This window comes from Sesamum indicum, linkage group LG1 (assembly GCF_026168435.1).
Source record: "Sesamum indicum cultivar Baizhima isolate 11 linkage group LG1, ASM2616843v1, whole genome shotgun sequence".
NCBI lineage: Eukaryota > Viridiplantae > Streptophyta > Magnoliopsida > Lamiales > Pedaliaceae > Sesamum > Sesamum indicum.
This window is the reverse complement of record NC_142657.1, coordinates 13,045,461-13,064,273: the sequence shown is the minus strand read 5'-3', so window position 1 is coordinate 13,064,273 and position 18,813 is coordinate 13,045,461. Positions and strand designations below refer to the sequence as shown.

Sequence of the window (18,813 nt, the reverse complement as noted above, 5' to 3'; positions counted from 1 at the left end):
CTGCCAAAAGCAAGTTAAAAGCCTGAACACTACCTTTTGCATCTGAATCTGTTTGATCTGAGAATCTGCAGATTTCATTAATGAAAAGATGACTGTTCCATTAGCATTTTATTAAGAAATTATGTATTTATACTTTTAGTCCCTTGGCTCTCACCAAGTTTCATTTCTACCCTGCATTTGAAACTAAACGATCCTTCTGCCAATTTGATAATAAGCAAGAGATTCTGTGACTAAACATAACATAGAAATCTTAATGAAATGACAGTAAGAAGTGTAATTTTTTTTTGAAAAATTCTCGAAAACCACCCTATATTTCGAGGTCAATTTAGGAACAACTTATCTAAATTTAATTAATAATATTTCAAAAAAATAAAAATAAAAACAAAAAATGAATGACTCGAACCCAAAACCTTCGTATAATGGGATGAGCAACCAACCTTGTATTGGTAACTAAAAGAAATGTAAATAATTGTTATAAAACGACAAATATGGACGTTTCAAGAGAAATTAAAGAAAATAGCATTTGAAAATGTTTCCAAAATTGGTTAAAAAGAATATTTACATTCTTTAACTCATAGTCTTTTTATACAAATCATTATTATATTTTAGATAATTATACATACACTCATAAAAAAGGTCAACATTGCTTGCACAATCAACCCTGTTATTTAAAAAGTTATATACACACTCTTCAAAAACGTCAGCATCATTATACAAATTATCATTATTTTTTAATTGTTACGTGTGATTTTTATAATTATGCAATAGACATAGATTATTTATGTAAACAAATCATGGGTTAAGGGTGTATATGTAATTATCCCTACAGAATTAATTATGCATGGTTCAAATGATGAATGTTTATGTTTGAGCACTTGATATAGTTTTAGACTCTCATTAGTGGCATTGTATGCTTGCAGAACTAAAAGAACCAAAGAGCTTTCTGCCAATGCAAATTCCCCAATATGGAGAGACCAAAGCAGCAATTAAACCAAAAAGGAAACAGTCATCCATCCAGAGAAACTGAATGCAAAGAAAACAAAAAAGAGTAGACACTCAAAAGAGGCCAAAAAGAACACCTAAAAGCCCACAAGTACATACAACTTAACCAAAGCTACTCCAGTAAAACCAACTACCCCAAAAGACCAACACCCCACAAAGAGGTACTCTCCCTGGAAATCCAGACATAATTCAAAGCAAAGACAAAGTTCAGAGTAATGGCTGCCCAAGAACAAGAAGAGGAAAACCATGAATCCCGAGAACAAAGACTCTACGATGATGATGAGCATTATGGTAAGCTCTTGTCCTCATATTTAGGCCTCAGTTTCACAATCTTTCTTGGGTTGTTACCAAGAAACTCAATCCCATTAATCACAACACTCCAAAACAAGAACAAAGTTCTCTCCTTTAAGCTTATGCAAGCAGAGGAGCAGCTGAAGCAGCTCCACTCAAGAAGGAAGGAGGACTCAAAAGCAAATGCAAGAGTTGTTGAAATCTTTGCAAGCCACAGGCATTCTTGGCAGCAGGAAGAGAAGAGGCTGCTGCAGCAGATCGATGAGTGCAATGAGGAAATAGCATATTTGAAGGGTAAAGTTGAAGACTTTGAAAGAGTGGAAGCTGAGTTGAAGGCTAATATTGAGGATTTAAAGAGGGAAATCAGTGAAAGAGATGAAATACTGAATTTTATGAGCAGAAGTAACTGTGAGATGGAGGATGGTGTTGCGGAGTGCTACAGTGATATGGGGTTGAGATATGGCAAAGCTGAGGTCTCAGAAGGGCCGGATTTGGGTGTTGAGGAGTGCTTTACTGGAGGTGGGGTGGATGAAATTGGGTCTGTTTATGGTCAGAGTAATAGTGGGTTTAGCTCAGATTTCTTGAATTCTGCTGCTTCAAAATTCTGGTCTGAGAACGCAAGTCTCTGGCAGGTAAAAGTTCTTGTATTCCTTCTCCATTTCATTGTTTTGTGTTCATATTGGGGTCTAGAGCTGTTGCAGGAAGGCCTTACTGTTTTCTCTTTAAGCTCCTAATATGCAACCAAATTCAAGAAAATCTTTGTCTATTTGATCAAAAGGGGCACCGAAGTTTTCTTGAAATTGAGTATCTCTTTACATTTTTGTGGGATCTGCTGAGGTTTGCATTCTGATGCAGGCTGGACTTTTGTTTCTTTTTTTATTTTCTTCTATTCTCCTTTCCTACTTCATCATGTATGCCTTTTGAATCTTGAGGTTTGAAGTGGTCAACTTTCTTAAAATTACTCATCAGTGTTAAGAACTAATAATGTGCTCAGGATATTATGGCCATGGAGATGCCACACTAAAGGCTGACCCCACCAAGAAATGCTGTGTATAGTACCTAAATGTCTAGGGTCTTTATATAATTTGACTCCATAAAGAACTAGAAGTATTCTTATTTTCATAAATGTGATCTGCACACAAAGGGTTTCCTCTTCTGTGAACTTTTGTGCCCGCTAATCGAGTCGCTATCTTTTTCCAGTTTCTGCTTGGTTTTCCTCTTTTTGGTAGGGTAAAAGAACCATTACTTTACTGCAAATTGAGTATTATGCAACTAGGATAGTCTACTGGAAACATGTTTCGGTGCGTTGTGTATTCATTCATTCTATCAATTTAAAGTAATACATTGGTTGGTGCGTTTTACCACAATGTACTAATCTTACTTTACTTTTTTTATTGATAATTGATGTGCCAAACCATGAGCTGTAGGTAATTGCTCAGTCACAAATATTGAAAAGGATATGTTTAGTAGCATTTATACTCAGATTATTGTGAAGACATTTCCCAGTGTGAAAATCCTATAGGACAGCAGTAACGTACTTTTTACTTGTTTGCACTTCTATCGTTGTGATTTCGCGGCATTCTCTTTTTTCTCACTGAATTTGACTGAGGCTTGAATTTTGTGAAACAACAAGGGCTGTATTCCAGAAAAGATAACATAGTTCGCGGTCAAATTCAAATTCAAATTATTCAAGTTTTGGTGTTTCTTGCAGTAAACCATAATCATTAAACTTTGTTAAGAAGTGCACAGTTTTGTCTCTTTTGTCTGGTCTCTTATCCTCAGTTCCCAAAATCTTTGTCCTTATTCAACTCTTCAGATCATGACAAGGGAGTCCATAGAAGTTTTTTCTATTCTCATTGAATGCTGTTGAGCTTCAGCTTTTCTATCTTTTTCTTCTCATATGATACTTGGACCACCTGCTGACAGACGCTTTCATGGGCATCCTCTTTGCATCTTTTGAATCCGTCCATATTTCTCATTGGCGGAGCCTTGCATCCTCTTCTGTCCAATGAAGTTCTCGTGAAGGAAAATCTGAAGGAGAGTTTAATCATTGCCAGACAACTGATTCTTGATCTGTTACTGCTCAAAGTTAATAATACATTGCTTGCCTGTAAGGGCACCTGTCAATGAACTTCCTTGATAGGGTACAGCACAATCGATCTATTTTTATGATGAATTATCTCAAGTACATTGTATTTAGGCTTTTCTTGAGTCAGCATCTAAATTGGTACAATGTGTCGTTTATTTTTCATGTATAGTTGCCTGCTTCTGTTCATAGATGTTCTTTACTACATACTGTTGATAGATGCCATTTATGTGATCAGTTCGAAAGTCTTTCTCTGAAACAGTGTGCGATTGTTTGATATCACTCGATCTCTTTGATGGGACTTCTTGGCACTGGAAAAGGCTTAAAACTTAAAATGAACGTGGTTGTGGATTCTTGATGAGACCCATATATTTATTTGTTAGCCTGCGCATATCATAACATTTCCTCTCCAACGCTTATCTTTTACGGAGAAGTCTCTGGAAAAGTGTCATCGAATCAAACATTTGTTTCGAATTCTTGATGGATGCTGATTTTGGATGTTTCGCATGCAGGATATGCAGTATGATTCTTCTGTCGAATCACTTTACCATATGAAACATTTTGTATCTAGGTACGTAAAATATCGGTATCAATTTGCAGCTTTCCAGATTGTCTGATTCTAAACATGCTGTGAATAATGCAAAGGCCACAACTATTTCTTGTTCAGAAGGGAATCCCCTTGGAAGGTAGATGGTGACTCCACTGGAATTTCCCTAAAATTGAAATTGCTCGAGCAAGAACTACTGAATTTAGAAAGGATCAGTAAGGCAGATCTGTCCAAGCTGCCATCGCAAATGCGAAAGCAGGCCAAAAGGTATCAAACGTTGGCAGGAAAAATCGACGACCTCTGCAGGAGAATGGTAACAACTTTATTTTCAATCCTTTGATGCATTTTGATACAAACTTGTTCAAGAATCCATATAAGCACAATTACTTCAGTTTGAGCATAAGAATCATTGTACTCTCATTTCTGTCAATCTCTTCATTTTCTGATATGAGGGCTTTTTCCTAAAGCAAGCCAATGATCCCTGCGAAGCCAACGTGAGTTCAGAATTTCGGACGCAAAGGCAAACCGAGTTTCTGCTTGAAGCGTTTAGACTACAGCAACGTGCATCTGAAACTAACCAGAAACTGACGGCATTACAAAGTGAGACAGGAAAGAGTTACAATGGGGATGAGCTCCAAGGCCAGACAGCTAAACTTGCCACAAGACGGTCATTGGACTCTATCCGAAACAACTTCAAAGAAATCCAGAGAAACTTGGAGATATGGCTGGCTAGAATTATTGGTGATCTCGAAGGAATATTGGCCCGAGACGGGGCCTCTCGTGCACGGGATTATTACGTCTCGAGGTACCCCTTTGTTCAGTAATAATTAACAATCCAACTATTCGATTAAGTAGCAATCAAGAAAATGTACAGTCCCTCTATTGCTGTTTTCATATTCATGCTGATGAAGTTTTCGAAAATCATCTGGCTTATAGCATATTGCTCGACTGTGGTCCGCCCGCGGACCACAGTTTTCCTTGGAGTTAGTTCTTTGAACTGTTGAACCATCTGCAGCTCTTTACGAGCAAGAGTGTTGTCTGATGGTTTGTGGTTCATGGTCCCTCGACCACCTTTTGGTCGGGGACCATGTTGGGAGATCCAGTTCCACCAGCTCATGAAGTTTCTATGAATATAACTCATGATCGCCAGCTTTTGGCAATAACATCAAATTCCAAGAGAAGACAGAAGCCTCTATTCAGGACAAAATTTAGTTATCATGGTTTCTCTGGCCATGTGCGTTGGAAGCTTTCAACGGTTTCCCAAGTTGTGATAGCTATGTGAAGGTTGGTGGTCCTGAACTCTGTGGATAACCCTTCCTTTGAAATCTGTCGTTCTCTTGGCATTGGGGGACCATAGCTCTTAAAAAATTCTTACTCAAATTAATTTTGATTTAATCAAACCAATCGATTAGCAACTGTTATACTTGTTTTACAATTTGCGACTTTTCTTAATTTATTCATCAATTACATTGCAAGTATATTGTATTTGTCATATAATAATTTATGTCCAACCAAACTCTATCCAATCCAATTGGACTTTAATTCCACAGTCGGTTTAGGAGCCCATTTCTGAAATATCCAACGGGTTGAAAATCATGAGTGTCTCAAGGGGGGAATCGCTTTTGAGAGAGTGTTCATGCCTTCATGGGGATAAAACGCCTGTGCGACTTCTAAAGATGCAGAAGTAAGCATCTAAAAACACTTTTGCTTTATGATTTTTTAAAATCTATCTTGCCTATATTGTAATGCTAAACCAAATATGGTCAATTTGACTAGACTTGACTTGAAATTCATCAATCGTCCAAACAATACAAGTAGTAGGAGAATCAACATATACTCAATCTTGATTCACCATTGTAAGAATGCAGCAATTGGAAACACTGACTCCGTTTGGATATTACCAGTTAATATCAAAATGACCTGAAAACAGAACATAACCATCATAATTGTAGTATTCTAGAACGATACAACCCCGTTGAATTCAAGCATAAAGGAACAGCCAAAACACGCAGACTATAAAAATTAAAAACCACACAGATCATAGGTTGTCGCATTTTTTTGTTTCAAACTTCTGGTACAAGCAAGTCACTCACTAATGATAATTAAATTGAAGTTGCAATCAGCTTGAAGCAGAAGCTTCTTCCAGCAACTGCTTCACCTTAGTGATATAATCGCTCATCGCTTCCTCCTGGGATTTTCCTGCCATAAGTGGTACAACAAGGTGGTCAAGAATTAAGATGGGAGTTATTAGATTATTGTGCGGACAAGCTCAAGAGCTTTTCATCAAATACCTTCAACAGTCTTCCAAGCATCCCACTTTGCTCTATCCCTCATGTTAAAGATACCAGGACGGCCTGCAGATCGACACAAAGTAAACCTAATTTGAACCGGCACACAGAGCAAAACTGTGAATCATTCTAGGGTATATTTATATAAACCCCCCAAGATTCAGACTTTGTACAAAAGTTCATCGAATTACAATGCACCCCATGTAGTCATGTTTCACTTTGCAAATTTTCCTGCATGCGGAAACGATGCAAGTCTGTAATATAAAACATGACTGCTAGTGTGTTGACGTAATTCTCCATAATTAAAAGCTATTTTGTAATATACCAAAGAAACCTCAAGAACTCTGACTTCTGGGCAATTACAAAGAAAATGTGATGCAAACTGTTAAAGTTGAATCACTAACTTGTGTTAACATTTCCAACTGTGGCTTGCTTGAACAGTCCATAGAGAATTAGTTTGTTCTCATTGGTGGTATTCTCAGGCAAGGTCTTGGCTTTCTCAGCATACTCCTCAAACTCTTCCTGCATCCATATTACACTTCAAATTCAGCAAATGGATTGTAACTTTTCCAGATCACACAAATCTCTATGTTGAAAGCAATATAACAGTAAAACCAAGCAATATTTTCACAATAACACGATTCCTCCATGAATCTCAAGCACGGGACTGTAACATACTCAAAATCCACCACACGCTTTTGCTGCAGTCACTAGTACAGGCAAATTCAGCACCGATTGAACAACAAAGTAGTGCAATTCACCCTATCGACTCCACAAATCCCATAGATCTCAATTAAAGACCTGATTCCACTGCACTTCCAACAATCATTTATCATACATCAAATACAAATCCCTAATCCAATTCCACTACATAATCTAAAATTAAATCAACCAATCATATCAGCAAACAATTCACAAAAAATAAAAAATAAACAAAAACAGCAGTCACTCAAGTTTCAGCAACAAAGTCACTCGGTTTTACAGCATCATACCTTCAATCCCATCTTTGCTTCTCGGTTCTTCGTGCAGTCAGAGAGATTTCTTGTTCTGCTTTGCTGTCAGTAGTGATAGCAACAAGTATCCGTGTGAGTGATGGTTTATATATGAATCGATTGGCAGTGAGTGACGGAGTTTTCGATGCAAATTTTTAGTTGAGTGCTGGGAAGCATTCGATACGTGTAGAGAGTATATTCGTTACTGATAACGTATAGGTGGAGTAGACATACCGGTTTTTCCACTGCATATTGCAAATCTAGTCCCCCTACTTATCACTTAGTACATTCTCCACCCTACCTTTTGTTCCATTGTGGGTAAATTACAACAAGCTGCATGAGGTTTGCTTGTTATTTACACTTATTCTTTTATTATTTGAAAAATTATAAATAATTTTAAGTATTATCGATCATCTAACAAATACCCGCTCGTGATAACTCATTGTAAGGGATATTTGTTGAATTATCGTTATTTCTAGAGAAGATTTTGTAATCTTTAAACACGAGGAGTTAATTATAATTACGACAAACTTTAGGGGTTCCCATTGTAATTTACCATTTCCTTTTTCGATCGCATACTTTAAATGCCAATTCCTTTTACCATCTTACTTTGTTTGGTTGGGGCGAAAAATGGGTGTATAAGAAAACTGAAAGTAAAAACGGGTGTATAAGAATAAGTTTGGTGATTGGTTAAGGAGAATAGATGCAGTAGAAGTAAAATTGAATGTATATGAAATCCCTCCACAGCCCAATTTTGATTCCGCCCAAAATTGTGCGGACAAAAGAATATAAATATTATTTTTATTTACTCTATTACTTATGAACATAATTTTGACCAATTTTTTATCATTTCTGCTGATAATACCTGTACATAACTTTGATGAAAATAACTAAAGTGTCCTTCAAAGTAAACTGAATGTTGGTGTTATTAAATTTTTATTTTAAATGGTGTGAGATTTTTAAAATTGAAAATTTTCATTGTTGGAGATAGAAATTTAATTTTAACTATTTGATTCAATTAGCAAAAATATAGTATAATATATGTGAAAATATCATACTGTTCTAATTGAATTCGTGTTCAATTAGGGAAAAGTATTATTTTAGTCCGATAATTATGTCTATTTTTGTTTAGGTCCAGTAACTTACGAAATTGCTTACTTTTAGTCCTCTGTTAGATTTTTGGATCTTTTTACCCCTATGCAATCTTTTGATTATGAGACTTCAATTTCGCCAACTGAACCAGAATCTTATTAGCACGATCAGTAATCAAATCGGACTAACCCAAATGTGCAGCAGGCCTTTCAGTTAGTGTATTGGGGGTACTTCCTAGAGGCCCAAGTTCTTTAGAGGACTTTAAGGCCCAACTCTTGTTGACTAATCTTTGAAATTGGACTGCTTTGCACAGTCTATATGTGTTGTTTGGAATAATGGATTTAATCTATACTGTATAAAAAGAAAGTCTTTTGTTTTTTTTTTTTCTCTTACAAATGGCAGTTATGACACTTCAATACTAATTTTATTGTCATACCAATAATACTCCTAAGTTGATTTTCTTTTTTTTGTTGTTGCTTTCTTTCTTTTTTATTTCGACTTTTTAAAAATATGATGTATTGGTTTATACATATAATTTTCTATTAATAATATATTTTAAAATATAAATTATTATTTATTATATGCACACAGAGACGGCGTACCGTACTTGCGGCTATGTCAAAAATTTCAAGTCTGTAATAAACTTTTACTGTATTTGTTTGGATAATTTTATGTTACAAAAGAGTTCAAAATTTTCAATTTCAATTTTCAGTTATATTTTACTGTATTTTGATAGATTTTCAATCCATTTACTATCAAATTATCTGACAGTGTGTTAGTATCAATGTATATGAAGCTAATGATTTCAAGTCCAACTATACTACCATTGATGTCATAGCCCATTAGTTGGTAAGGGTGAAATTTCATAAACAAGTTTGAAGTTATGTGTTCGAATTCTACGAGACGTACAGATATTTGTCTTAATTATTGTTTCTATTAAAAAAAATAAAAAGAATCCACTATGATTATTTAGATAATTCGATGTTTCAAATTATCTAAAATCACTCGATTATCATTTTGAGCTATTTTTACTCATATTATATGAATTTAAAAATTAGTTAAAATTATTATTTTTTAAATTTTTTTCTCAAATTTAAATTCGTTAATCCAACGCCTGAAATCATTTGACCCCCTTATAGCAACTTACCCCGTGTACTTTTTAAAATGAAGCAATTTACATCCTTATACAGGGAGGTAGATTGTTTCATTTTAAAAATCATAAGGGGGTAAATTGTTGTATTTTAAAAAATACAAGGAGATAAATTACTATTTATTTTTTCATAAAGGTATAACTTACTCATTTCACAAGGGGTTGCGTTCATTTATTCCTTCTAAAAATATAATTTCAAGATTCCCCCTATGAACAAACATAAGCTGATCAAATATTATAGCCATGTGAAAAAGGTGTTTAATTAATTAAAATTCAGTAATTTATTGGTCAAACATCCTTTTTCTTTGTGTGCCTATGTTTTAATTGAAAAGAAAACTATTTTTTATTTATACTATTATAAATAAATAAAAAAAGATGCTTTAGACACAAAATAGTGATTTTGACCCTACGGCATTAATTTTTTATGATCCCAAAAATAACACTCGATTGATAAAATAACTAATTTATTTAAATTTTTTTAAATTGACATCAATTTACCTGACTAATTAATATATTTTATATTATTTATAATATATTTTAAAATATAAAAAATTATTTATTGTATTCATGCAAAAAAAGGTGCATCACGACGACTAGTTAAAAAAAAATCTATACTATATATAATTGAAGAAGGTAGTTTTGGTGTCTTATGATTTTTGGTCTGAAATTTTTATTTTAAAATTTATTTATTTATTTATTTTCTTTCAAATTATTATTTCACTAATCTACATTCTTGTTTATATATCGAATTTTTTTCATTTATTTATTCTCTTTATTTTATTTTACTCAATTAAATTGAATTAATTAAATAAAAATATTATTATATTTGTACACAGACATTGAGTATGCATTTCAACGGGTCATGAAAGTCAAGACCCGTTTTGAAATTATGAAAGTAACAGTAATAATGAAGATGTCATTTTCTTTCTTTCTTTTTTTTTTTTTTAAATTATTTATTTTAATTTTGGAGTATAATGAAAATCAACACACGCGTGCTTTGCTTTGTGAATTTCTTTTTTGTGTATTGCTTTCTTCTTTAATGAACACATGTGAATTCATTACCCAGCCGATCCCTTTAATCAACCATTTCCCACTACCTTTCCCCCCTCCTCTCCACTTTCCTTTTATCACCTCTTTCAATAAATTCGCATCCCATTCATATATCGATTCGATCAATATATTAAATAGCAGTAATATTATAATAAACTCACATAAAGTAAAACAAGCACTATCATAATGTTTGGTTTTGTTTTTAACTTGTTTTAGGGTATTTTGTGGAGATAGAGAGAGAAAAACAAAGATAAATAAAAATAAGTTAGAGATATTGTGTATGTTTGGATTTGTTTTTAGAGATAATATAAAATAAGTATGGTATGTTTGATGTTGGGTAGTGGGGAGACAAAAAGTACTGTTCATTGTCAAATCGTGTATTTTTAATATATATTTATATACATATGTATAAAAATATATATAATTTATTTAGTTGTGAGTGATTTAAAATAAATATTATTTTTTGGAAAAAGTAATTAAAACTATTTTAAGATAATAAAAAATATATTCAAAACTTACAAAACTAAGCAAACCAAACATACTCTATATTTTGGCCCATCTAAAATCAAAACCAAACATACTCTATAAGTTTTGATGGAACTTGACCCAAGTCATGCGATCTCAACCATATCTGCTAGACGATTTCGCTGCAAATTCTGCATCGTCCATTTGCAATAGATTTATTAAATTATAGGGTAATTTACATTTTCGCCCCCCTGAAATTAGGTCAGATTACACAAATACCCCCTGTGTTGTACAGAATTACAACTACACTTGCTGAGGGGTGTTTCTGTAAGTTCTGCATTTGAACAGGGGTAGTTATAATTATAACTATAACCTCATAAGGTATAGCTGTAATTTTATAAAAAAGCAAGAGGTGTTTATGTAATTAACAATTCTTGCAAAATGATTATCATGTATGATCTAGCGATTCATTGCCACCTGTTGATGTGGTATGAGATAGAGTCGATTTATGCTTTGCTAATGGATAAAGAATGATTAAGGACGGCAAAAAATTGAAAAAAAATATATTATGTTAATTCTACCATAACAGATAAATAAATTGGGCCGTCTCGAAAAGGGTAAAATAATATCAATACATCTAAATCAGCGTATATGATTACGGTCAGATAAAAATTATTTTATTTTGTTGTTACGCAATGGTGTCACACCAATACGTATATAGTATTTAGTTTACTGATACTGATAACAAATTATCCAAAATAGCATAAAATTAAAAAAGTCATAGGTGAATAAGTACAGTTGAATCATATCAATTGAGAGTAAGTGTGTTATATTTATCATGTGATAGATTACTTTTTATTAACCTAACACCAATCATACGATAAATATTTATATTACTTGTCATTATATAATTAATTTAAATCCGATCAAATCCAATGTGGATTAAAATTTATCATAAAATTAGCTAATAAAACCATACATGTGGATGACGTAATAAAGTTCTATTACAACAGTTAATATATTTTTTTTTCAGGCATGAAAAATTACTATACTTCAGTAATAATATTATTTTATTTTTATTAGAACGCAAACAAACTTTGACATACTACAAATTAAAATAAATAATAATATCTATAATAGTAATCAAAAGTGATCAGCCTCCACATATCTTTTACACCAAACCCCCCCCCCCCAACCTCTTCTTTCTTCAAGAAAATAAAGAAATATAGATACAGTGGTTTTGTATATATATATATATCGTCAAGGGTACTTCTGCAGATACACTTTCCCTCTCTCTCTCTCTTCGCTGCTGTGATTTGAGCATTACTTCATCGTTAATTTAATTTGATCACACCAATGGTGCCCAAGGTCGAGAAATTAAACGGCAGTCCAGGTACGGAAACACACACTTCCATAGGTATCTCGACGACGGCGTCCGAAATTCCGGCGGCCGATGCAACAGTACAGGCTGTGCCTGCGGCGGTGGTTGCTGATACAAAAGCACAGAGCTCCAATGATCACCTCGACGAGGTACATATATATATATATGTATGTATTCTGGTTTTTTGGGTGTTTTATGCGGAGTTGGTACTGTGTCTAGTGCGTGAAATGTGAGTGTGATGTTTATATGTATATATGGAATTAGGGTTTAGTGGGTTGAAATTGAAGTTTTTAGAACCCTAATCACATTGTAAATATATATATATATATATTTATATATATAAAGATATTGTGGTGGGTGATGGTTGAGATGAAAGAGTGTATCTATGTAGGAAAATTTTTGATCGAATAAAGTTTGATCAAATTAAATAAATAATAAATAAATATATTTTATTTATATATTAATTATATAATAAAAATATTATATTTATCATATAATTAATTTAAATCAAACGTACTTAAATCAATTTAGATATTTCCATCTATCGAATTCTTGACAAGGGATTTGGTAGCAGTAAGCAGCAGCTAGCAGCCCATAGGTTCACCCAATCATGTTGTGGTGTGGGTGCCCACATTGGATCACACATGCAAAACAAATAGTTGAATATCAAAAGTATCAGTTTGAAATTATCAAAAAGAAAAATATCTGCTACTCCAATATATATATATATATATATATATATATATATCACTTTGAATTGGATCTCGAAAAATGTAAGTTAATTATATGAATAACATGTGTAATATTTATCACATGATTATTAAAAATATTGATAAATTATCCGATAAGAAGACATAGATAAAATCTATTTTCTTTTAATAAATTAATATCGTATGCTATATTTCATTTAATATATGCATCACGTCTATAAAATTTATCGTCAAAATTGAAATATTTGCAATTTCATTGCAATTATGTGGTAAATGAGGAGTTATTTTTAGTGTAAAAAACAGAAAAATCATATTTATAGTTTTTGAATGCATGTGAATGTCTTGAGTAGTAATGAAAACTTTCCTTTATCATTATTATTAGAAGCTTTCACTATTGCAAGTTGTGGGTGTTAATTAGTTTTCAATTAAATAAAGAAAAATAGGGTCATGATCATAATGCCTCCATTTCCAACATATAGATTGGTAGAAGGTTCATTGTACTAAGTATCCATTGACAAGAAGGCCCCGTTCTTGTTTTTCCCAATCATTGTGCCACTAAATTATATACCAAGCAAAAAAAGGGATTATATTTTAATTATTAAACCATGTATTTTTATATATCAATTGTGGGTTCGGATCTTTTATATTTATTATTTAATAATAATAAATTGTTGAGTGGTAATATTAGAATTATCAGTAATTATATATATTAAATAATATTCTTTTTTGAACGTCAGTATATAATTTTATTCATTTAACAGTGATAATTATATTTATTGTCAGTAAATTATATATCACTGTATAATTGTGAATGATGATGTAATAGTAACAACTTTATATATAAAATATATTATTATTCAATTACGAATTTTGTGATGACTTTCATATTCTCATTGATATTATTTATATATATATAAATTAGAGTATAAAATAAAAAATAATAATTTGAAATGAAGAATTATTGGATATGATGGTGAATGTCACGTGGACATGGCATAGAGATATTATAAAATGATTAGATGTTCTCCCACGCTTAGATGGGGAGGCCATTGATTATTGCTAAAGTCAAGACTCAACTCAACTTACAATTGCTTGCCCTAATTTTTGGGGCACTCATCATTTCAAGAACACAATCTAATTAATACATGGGGTCAAACAAACTCAGCGTGTGAGAATACCCATTATCTTAAAGTTTGATTTTTTTTTTTTTTTGGCTTTTTGCTTTCGAGTTGTCATATTCCTTCAAGAACCCCCCCCCAAAAAAAAAAAAAAAGAAATTCAAAAGAACTCAACCCTAATTATACACTCAATTCGTTAATAAGATGTAATAAAAAATAATTTAGTTGGCGAAAATGAGACTCTACCAAAATTAGTAAAGCTTAATTTAGATACCATGTATATTTTTTTCTTTTTCACACATACACTTAGATTCGAACACAATCCTCTATAGAAAATTTTGAATCCAAACTGTTGGATTTTCCCTTAAAGAATAAATCCCAAGTCAAAAAAGTATTCTATTTAGCTTTAGATTCACTGAAATTCAAAGTCCAAATACCATATAAAAAGGTAGTGCATTTTATGCTAAATGCCCTCTCTTGGGTTCAACTTTGGACCAAACAGTACTTGTTTTTGTCCAATTTAAAATTGTCCCTATTTCAAATTTTAGAAGGGATTTTTTTTTTTAATCCGCACACTCCATATGTGTACCCACATAAGATAATTACTATAAAAAAATGATTTCACTTAATTAAGATATCGATGGTATTAATTAATTTAAATAGAATATAAATTAAAAGTAATTATAACTAAAAGTAAGTTTTATAAAGAAAAATGGAAGCAAAGATAGTTTTCTAAACTATAATAAGGTTTAAAAATGTATATATTAAATGTATGGATCTAAGTTTGAGGAAACAAGTTTTTTTAATTTTAAAAAAGGAAATGGCATTTAAGCCAACAGACATTTTGTTTATTAAAGTAAATTACTAGATACCTATCCCGCTTAATTAATATTAGTTGGATGTGGTACATTCGATGCATGTGCATAAAAAATTGACAAAATTATTGTAGAAAAAATGATAATACAGAAATAATTATGATGAAAAATAAATAATTTTGAAGAGAATACTTGAAGTTGGAGAAAGAAATATTAATTAAAAATAAATAATGATTTAAAAAATGGTTTTTACCACTTATAGATGTGGAGAAAATGTGAAAATTAGTGAGTGGAAAAAAAAAAGAAGACAAAAAATACAGGATATATCAAAGAGGTGTCATCTCTTAATATACAATATAGACATTGCCAGTAATTGAAGTACACTCGATGTGTGTGCATACTTTAAATTTTTTATTTATTTGAATAAAAAAGGTGAAAGATAAAAGTAATAACTAATTGAAATTAATAAAATAAAATGTATATTAATAAGAAAATATTAGTTAAGTTAATCAATAAAGAAATATGATTATTTGTGCAAGAAAAAAGAAGAGTTAAGGGTATTTTAGATAATTTATATTTTGCCACCTATAAAAGTTATTACAAAAGTCTTTTTCTTAATAAAAAGTATAGATTTTATAGAAAAATATTAATTTTAGTATTTTGGAGTTGAAACATTAGCAAACATTGCCTAGAAAAAGACGATGTATATATGGCATAGGGCCAAGTAGATGACAACTTCCAGCTGAAAGAGTCTCTTGGGCTCTTAGTTCAGCTTCGAGGGTCCAAACTCCGGAACAGCTCAACCTATCATCATAAATGCAGTTGGGCCCTTCTCGTCAGGGAATCTTGATTCTTGTGTTGTCGTGTGGAGTGAGATCCAAGTTTTAAAAGGAATATCGTGCGTGGAATAGTCAGAAAATAGGTAAAGAGAGATTCTCGTCGTGCGACAGGAGCCCTCTAGGACACAGTGAAATGAATTCAATACAAATATACTTACGAGTTGGAATTTGGTAAAGTGAAACTTTTTCACACACAAATAAGCTCTTCTGTTCATGGGAGCTTCAGTTAGATGATTACGCCGCGTGAGAAGGCCGAATAGTAGGCCCTCTTGCGTTTCATGGTCTGTCTGTCTCTCTTTGTGCGGGGTTTGTTTCCTTCTGCTGGTGTTTGTTTTAGTGTAAATTTTCAGATCTCAAGAAATGGCATTCGATTGACAATAGAGTCTGTTCTTGATGTCTTTTTTGTTTGATTTTAAGGTTTTCTCCCAACTTAGTTGCGCAAGCCTCCTTTTTTGTCTCAGCCCAGTGTGTCTGAATTTTGCTTATTCTGGGTGCTGCTATTTTGGAATTTGGGCGGAACTACTTTTAAGTGAATAAAGGTTGCCCTTTTCGCATTTTACTTTTTACTGTTTAGTTTCATTTCTGGTTTTGGGCGTCGTAGAACTTCATACCCGTTTCTTGATTTTCGAATAGTTGTTGTCGGTGGGTAACTTGGGATAGGATTTACGGTAATTAACATAGTAAGAGTTGGTGTATAAATAGCTTTCTCTTGCAGATTTAGTTCATCAAGAGTTTGGTTTAGTGAACACTTTATACTGTATATTTCTGTTGATGAAATCTTGAATTGATCGATTTTGTGCTCATATTACTGCCTGGTATTAGAGTTGTTTAATTCAGTTATGTTGATAATTCGAATATGACTGCAGAAATTGAGGGGAGCAGGAAGTGGGCAAACTTCTATTGCAATGGGACAATACCATGGTTCTGACTACATAGGGATCAACGAAATTCCTTCTCCAGGAGCAAATCATGGTAGAAAAGTCTCAGTTATACCCCTGATTTTCCTCATATTTTATGAGGTTTCAGGGGGTCCATTTGGTGTCGAGGATAGTGTGAGGGCTGCTGGTCCGCTTCTTGCCCTTGCTGGGTTTTTGATATTCCCATTGATATGGAGTGTTCCAGAAGCCTTAATAACTGCAGAGATGGGCACAATGTTTCCCGAAAATGGTGGCTATGTAGTTTGGGTTTCTTCTGCTTTGGGACCGTTCTGGGGTTTCCAGCAAGGATGGATGAAATGGCTGAGTGGGGTAATTGACAATGCCCTTTACCCTGTACTGTTTCTTGATTATCTAAAATCAGGTATCCCTGCATTGGGTGGTGGTTTGCCTCGTGTTATAGCCGTTCTGGCCTTGACGATCATCCTAACATACATGAACTATAGAGGTTTAACCATTGTGGGGTGGGTTGCTGTACTGCTTGGAATTTTCTCCATTCTTCCTTTCATTGTCATGGGGTTCATTTCAATCCCAAAGTTGAGGCCTGAAAGATGGTTAGCTGCAGATGTTCATAATGTGGACTGGAATTTATATCTCAATACTCTTTTCTGGAATCTGAATTATTGGGATTCAATAAGTACTCTGGCAGGAGAAGTACAAAACCCAAAGAAAACTCTTCCGAAAGCTCTGTTTTATGCATTGATTCTTGTCGTTCTTGGGTATTTCTTTCCTCTACTGACTGGGACGGGGGCTATTCCCCTGCACCGTGACTCGTGGACTGATGGTTACTTCTCGGATGTAGCAAAACTGCTTGGCGGAGTGTGGTTGAGATGGTGGATTCAGGGGGCTGCAGCTATGTCAAATATGGGGATGTTTGTGGCTGAAATGAGCAGCGATTCATTTCAGCTTCTTGGCATGGCTGAAAGAGGAATGCTCCCTGAATTCTTTGCCAGGAGATCTCGTTATGGGACTCCTCTTGTTGGGATCCTATTCTCAGCTTCTGGTGTGCTGCTGCTTTCGTGGCTGAGCTTTCAAGAGATAGTAGCTGCAGAAAACTTCTTGTATTGCTTTGGAATGATGTTGGAATTTATAGCGTTTGTGCGGCTTAGAATTATTTCCCCTGCTGCACCCCGGCCTTACAAGATTCCAGTTGGGACAGTTGGTGCCATCCTAATGTGTGTTCCTCCAACCTTATTAATCTGTGTCGTCTTGGCTTTCTCCTCGCTCAAAGTCATGATTGTCAGTCTCGTTGCAGTTATGCTTGGGCTCATACTGCACCCGTGCCTCACTCACTGTGAGAAGAAAAGATGGCTTAGATTCTCCGTAAGTTCCAATCTTCCAGATATTCACACAGCCCATGTGAATGAAAATCTGATGTTCTGATAACATCCAGTGGCTTGTTCAATGTTGATGCTGACGTGTGGGATCTCGTTTGATGTTGGAAGTTGTTGGTCGGAGGTATAATTTCAGCTTCTTCAAATTTATGATCTTCTTCGACTGCTTCATACTCGTTCATTCTCAAGAATAGCTTGTCAAAGTAACAACTTTTGCAGAGACAGCAGACAGATGGTAATTCTTCTGCTTTCCTTAGTTATGTGGATTTTGTGATGAAGTGTGTAACTTAAGTAGGTTAACTGGAGAACAGTTTGCAAAACTTTTTGTGGCTGCTTCGTTCCAGTAGGAAATCTGCAGGAGATTAATCAATGGGACAACACGTGAACCTAACTCAAAACCCCCTTAGTTTTAGCTTTGGTGATGAACAATATCGACCAACAGAATGCTGTAAAGTGCCAGTTTTTTTCCGTTTGCATACGTATCTATGTAATAGATTGTTTTTCTTACAATTTCTGCTTGGTGTGACGGATTTTAACCCATTGTTGATGTTTGTGACTTACTTTAAAGTTGGGTAAAGAAAATATGGAACCATCCATGAAAATGCAAACACAAAAGATTCTTGGAATTTTCCTCGTGAAATATTTAGGTTACTCGTTAAGCAAGCTAAGGAAGTTAACAAAGAAGCCCAGAAAGATTTACGGAATATTCCTTCTATGT

General features: G+C 33.5%; 3 protein-coding genes across 9 annotated transcripts; 2 read left to right on the top strand and 1 right to left on the bottom strand.

Annotated features, from left to right (window-relative positions):
• The first annotated feature begins 961 nt into the window (after window positions 1–961).
• Window positions 962–4,847, top strand: LOC105159690 (uncharacterized). Its single transcript, XM_011076853.3, has 4 exons — window positions 962–1,925; window positions 3,892–3,950; window positions 4,047–4,239; window positions 4,394–4,847. The coding sequence occupies exons 1-4, from the start codon at window positions 1,218–1,220 to the stop codon at window positions 4,748–4,750; spliced, it is 1,317 nt and encodes a 438-aa protein (XP_011075155.1). The 5' UTR covers window positions 962–1,217; the 3' UTR covers window positions 4,751–4,847.
• A 995-nt stretch (window positions 4,848–5,842) lies between these two features.
• Window positions 5,843–7,395, bottom strand: LOC105159708 (acyl-CoA-binding protein). Its single transcript, XM_011076882.3, has 4 exons — window positions 7,207–7,395; window positions 6,619–6,736; window positions 6,218–6,280; window positions 5,843–6,125 (listed from the first exon to the last, which is right to left on the bottom strand). Exons 1-4 carry the CDS (start codon window positions 7,216–7,218, stop codon window positions 6,046–6,048), a joined length of 273 nt encoding a protein of 90 aa, XP_011075184.1. The 5' UTR covers window positions 7,219–7,395; the 3' UTR covers window positions 5,843–6,045.
• Window positions 7,396–12,163: 4,768 nt separating this feature from the next.
• LOC105159680 (putative polyamine transporter At1g31830) lies at window positions 12,164–18,605 on the top strand. 7 transcript variants are annotated; one of them, XM_088881932.1, is made up of 3 exons: window positions 15,916–16,107; window positions 16,244–16,365; window positions 16,693–18,605. In XM_088881932.1, the coding sequence occupies exon 3, from the start codon at window positions 16,732–16,734 to the stop codon at window positions 18,142–18,144; it is 1,413 nt and encodes a 470-aa protein (XP_088738058.1). In that variant the 5' UTR covers window positions 15,916–16,107; window positions 16,244–16,365; window positions 16,693–16,731; the 3' UTR covers window positions 18,145–18,605. The 7 variants fall into 7 exon arrangements, with proteins under 7 accessions (XP_011075143.1, XP_088738116.1, XP_088738129.1 ...); XM_088881900.1 differs by having other exon boundaries at window positions 15,916–16,132; XM_011076841.3 differs by lacking the exons at window positions 15,916–16,107; window positions 16,244–16,365 and adding an exon at window positions 12,164–12,493.
• The last annotated feature ends 208 nt before the right edge of the window (window positions 18,606–18,813 follow it).

Excerpts from the sequence above, each read along its gene's own strand:
- LOC105159690 (XM_011076853.3), top strand. The coding sequence starts at position 1,218 with ATGGCTGCCCAAGAACAAGAAGAGGAAAACCATGAATCCCGAGAACAA. Across the intron at positions 1,926-3,891 it reads AGAACGCAAGTCTCTGGCAG|GATATGCAGTATGATTCTTC; the intron begins GTAAAAGTTCTT and ends TTTCGCATGCAG. Across the intron at positions 3,951-4,046 it reads ATGAAACATTTTGTATCTAG|AAGGGAATCCCCTTGGAAGG; the intron begins GTACGTAAAATA and ends TTTCTTGTTCAG.
- LOC105159708 (XM_011076882.3), bottom strand. Across the intron at positions 6,281-6,618 it reads AGTTGGAAATGTTAACACAA|GCCGTCCTGGTATCTTTAAC; the intron begins GTTAGTGATTCA and ends GTCGATCTGCAG. Across the intron at positions 6,126-6,217 it reads TGCTTGGAAGACTGTTGAAG|GAAAATCCCAGGAGGAAGCG; the intron begins GTATTTGATGAA and ends CACTTATGGCAG.
- LOC105159680 (XM_011076841.3), top strand. The coding sequence starts at position 12,320 with ATGGTGCCCAAGGTCGAGAAATTAAACGGCAGTCCAGGTACGGAAACA. Across the intron at positions 12,494-16,692 it reads CCAATGATCACCTCGACGAG|AAATTGAGGGGAGCAGGAAG; the intron begins GTACATATATAT and ends ATATGACTGCAG.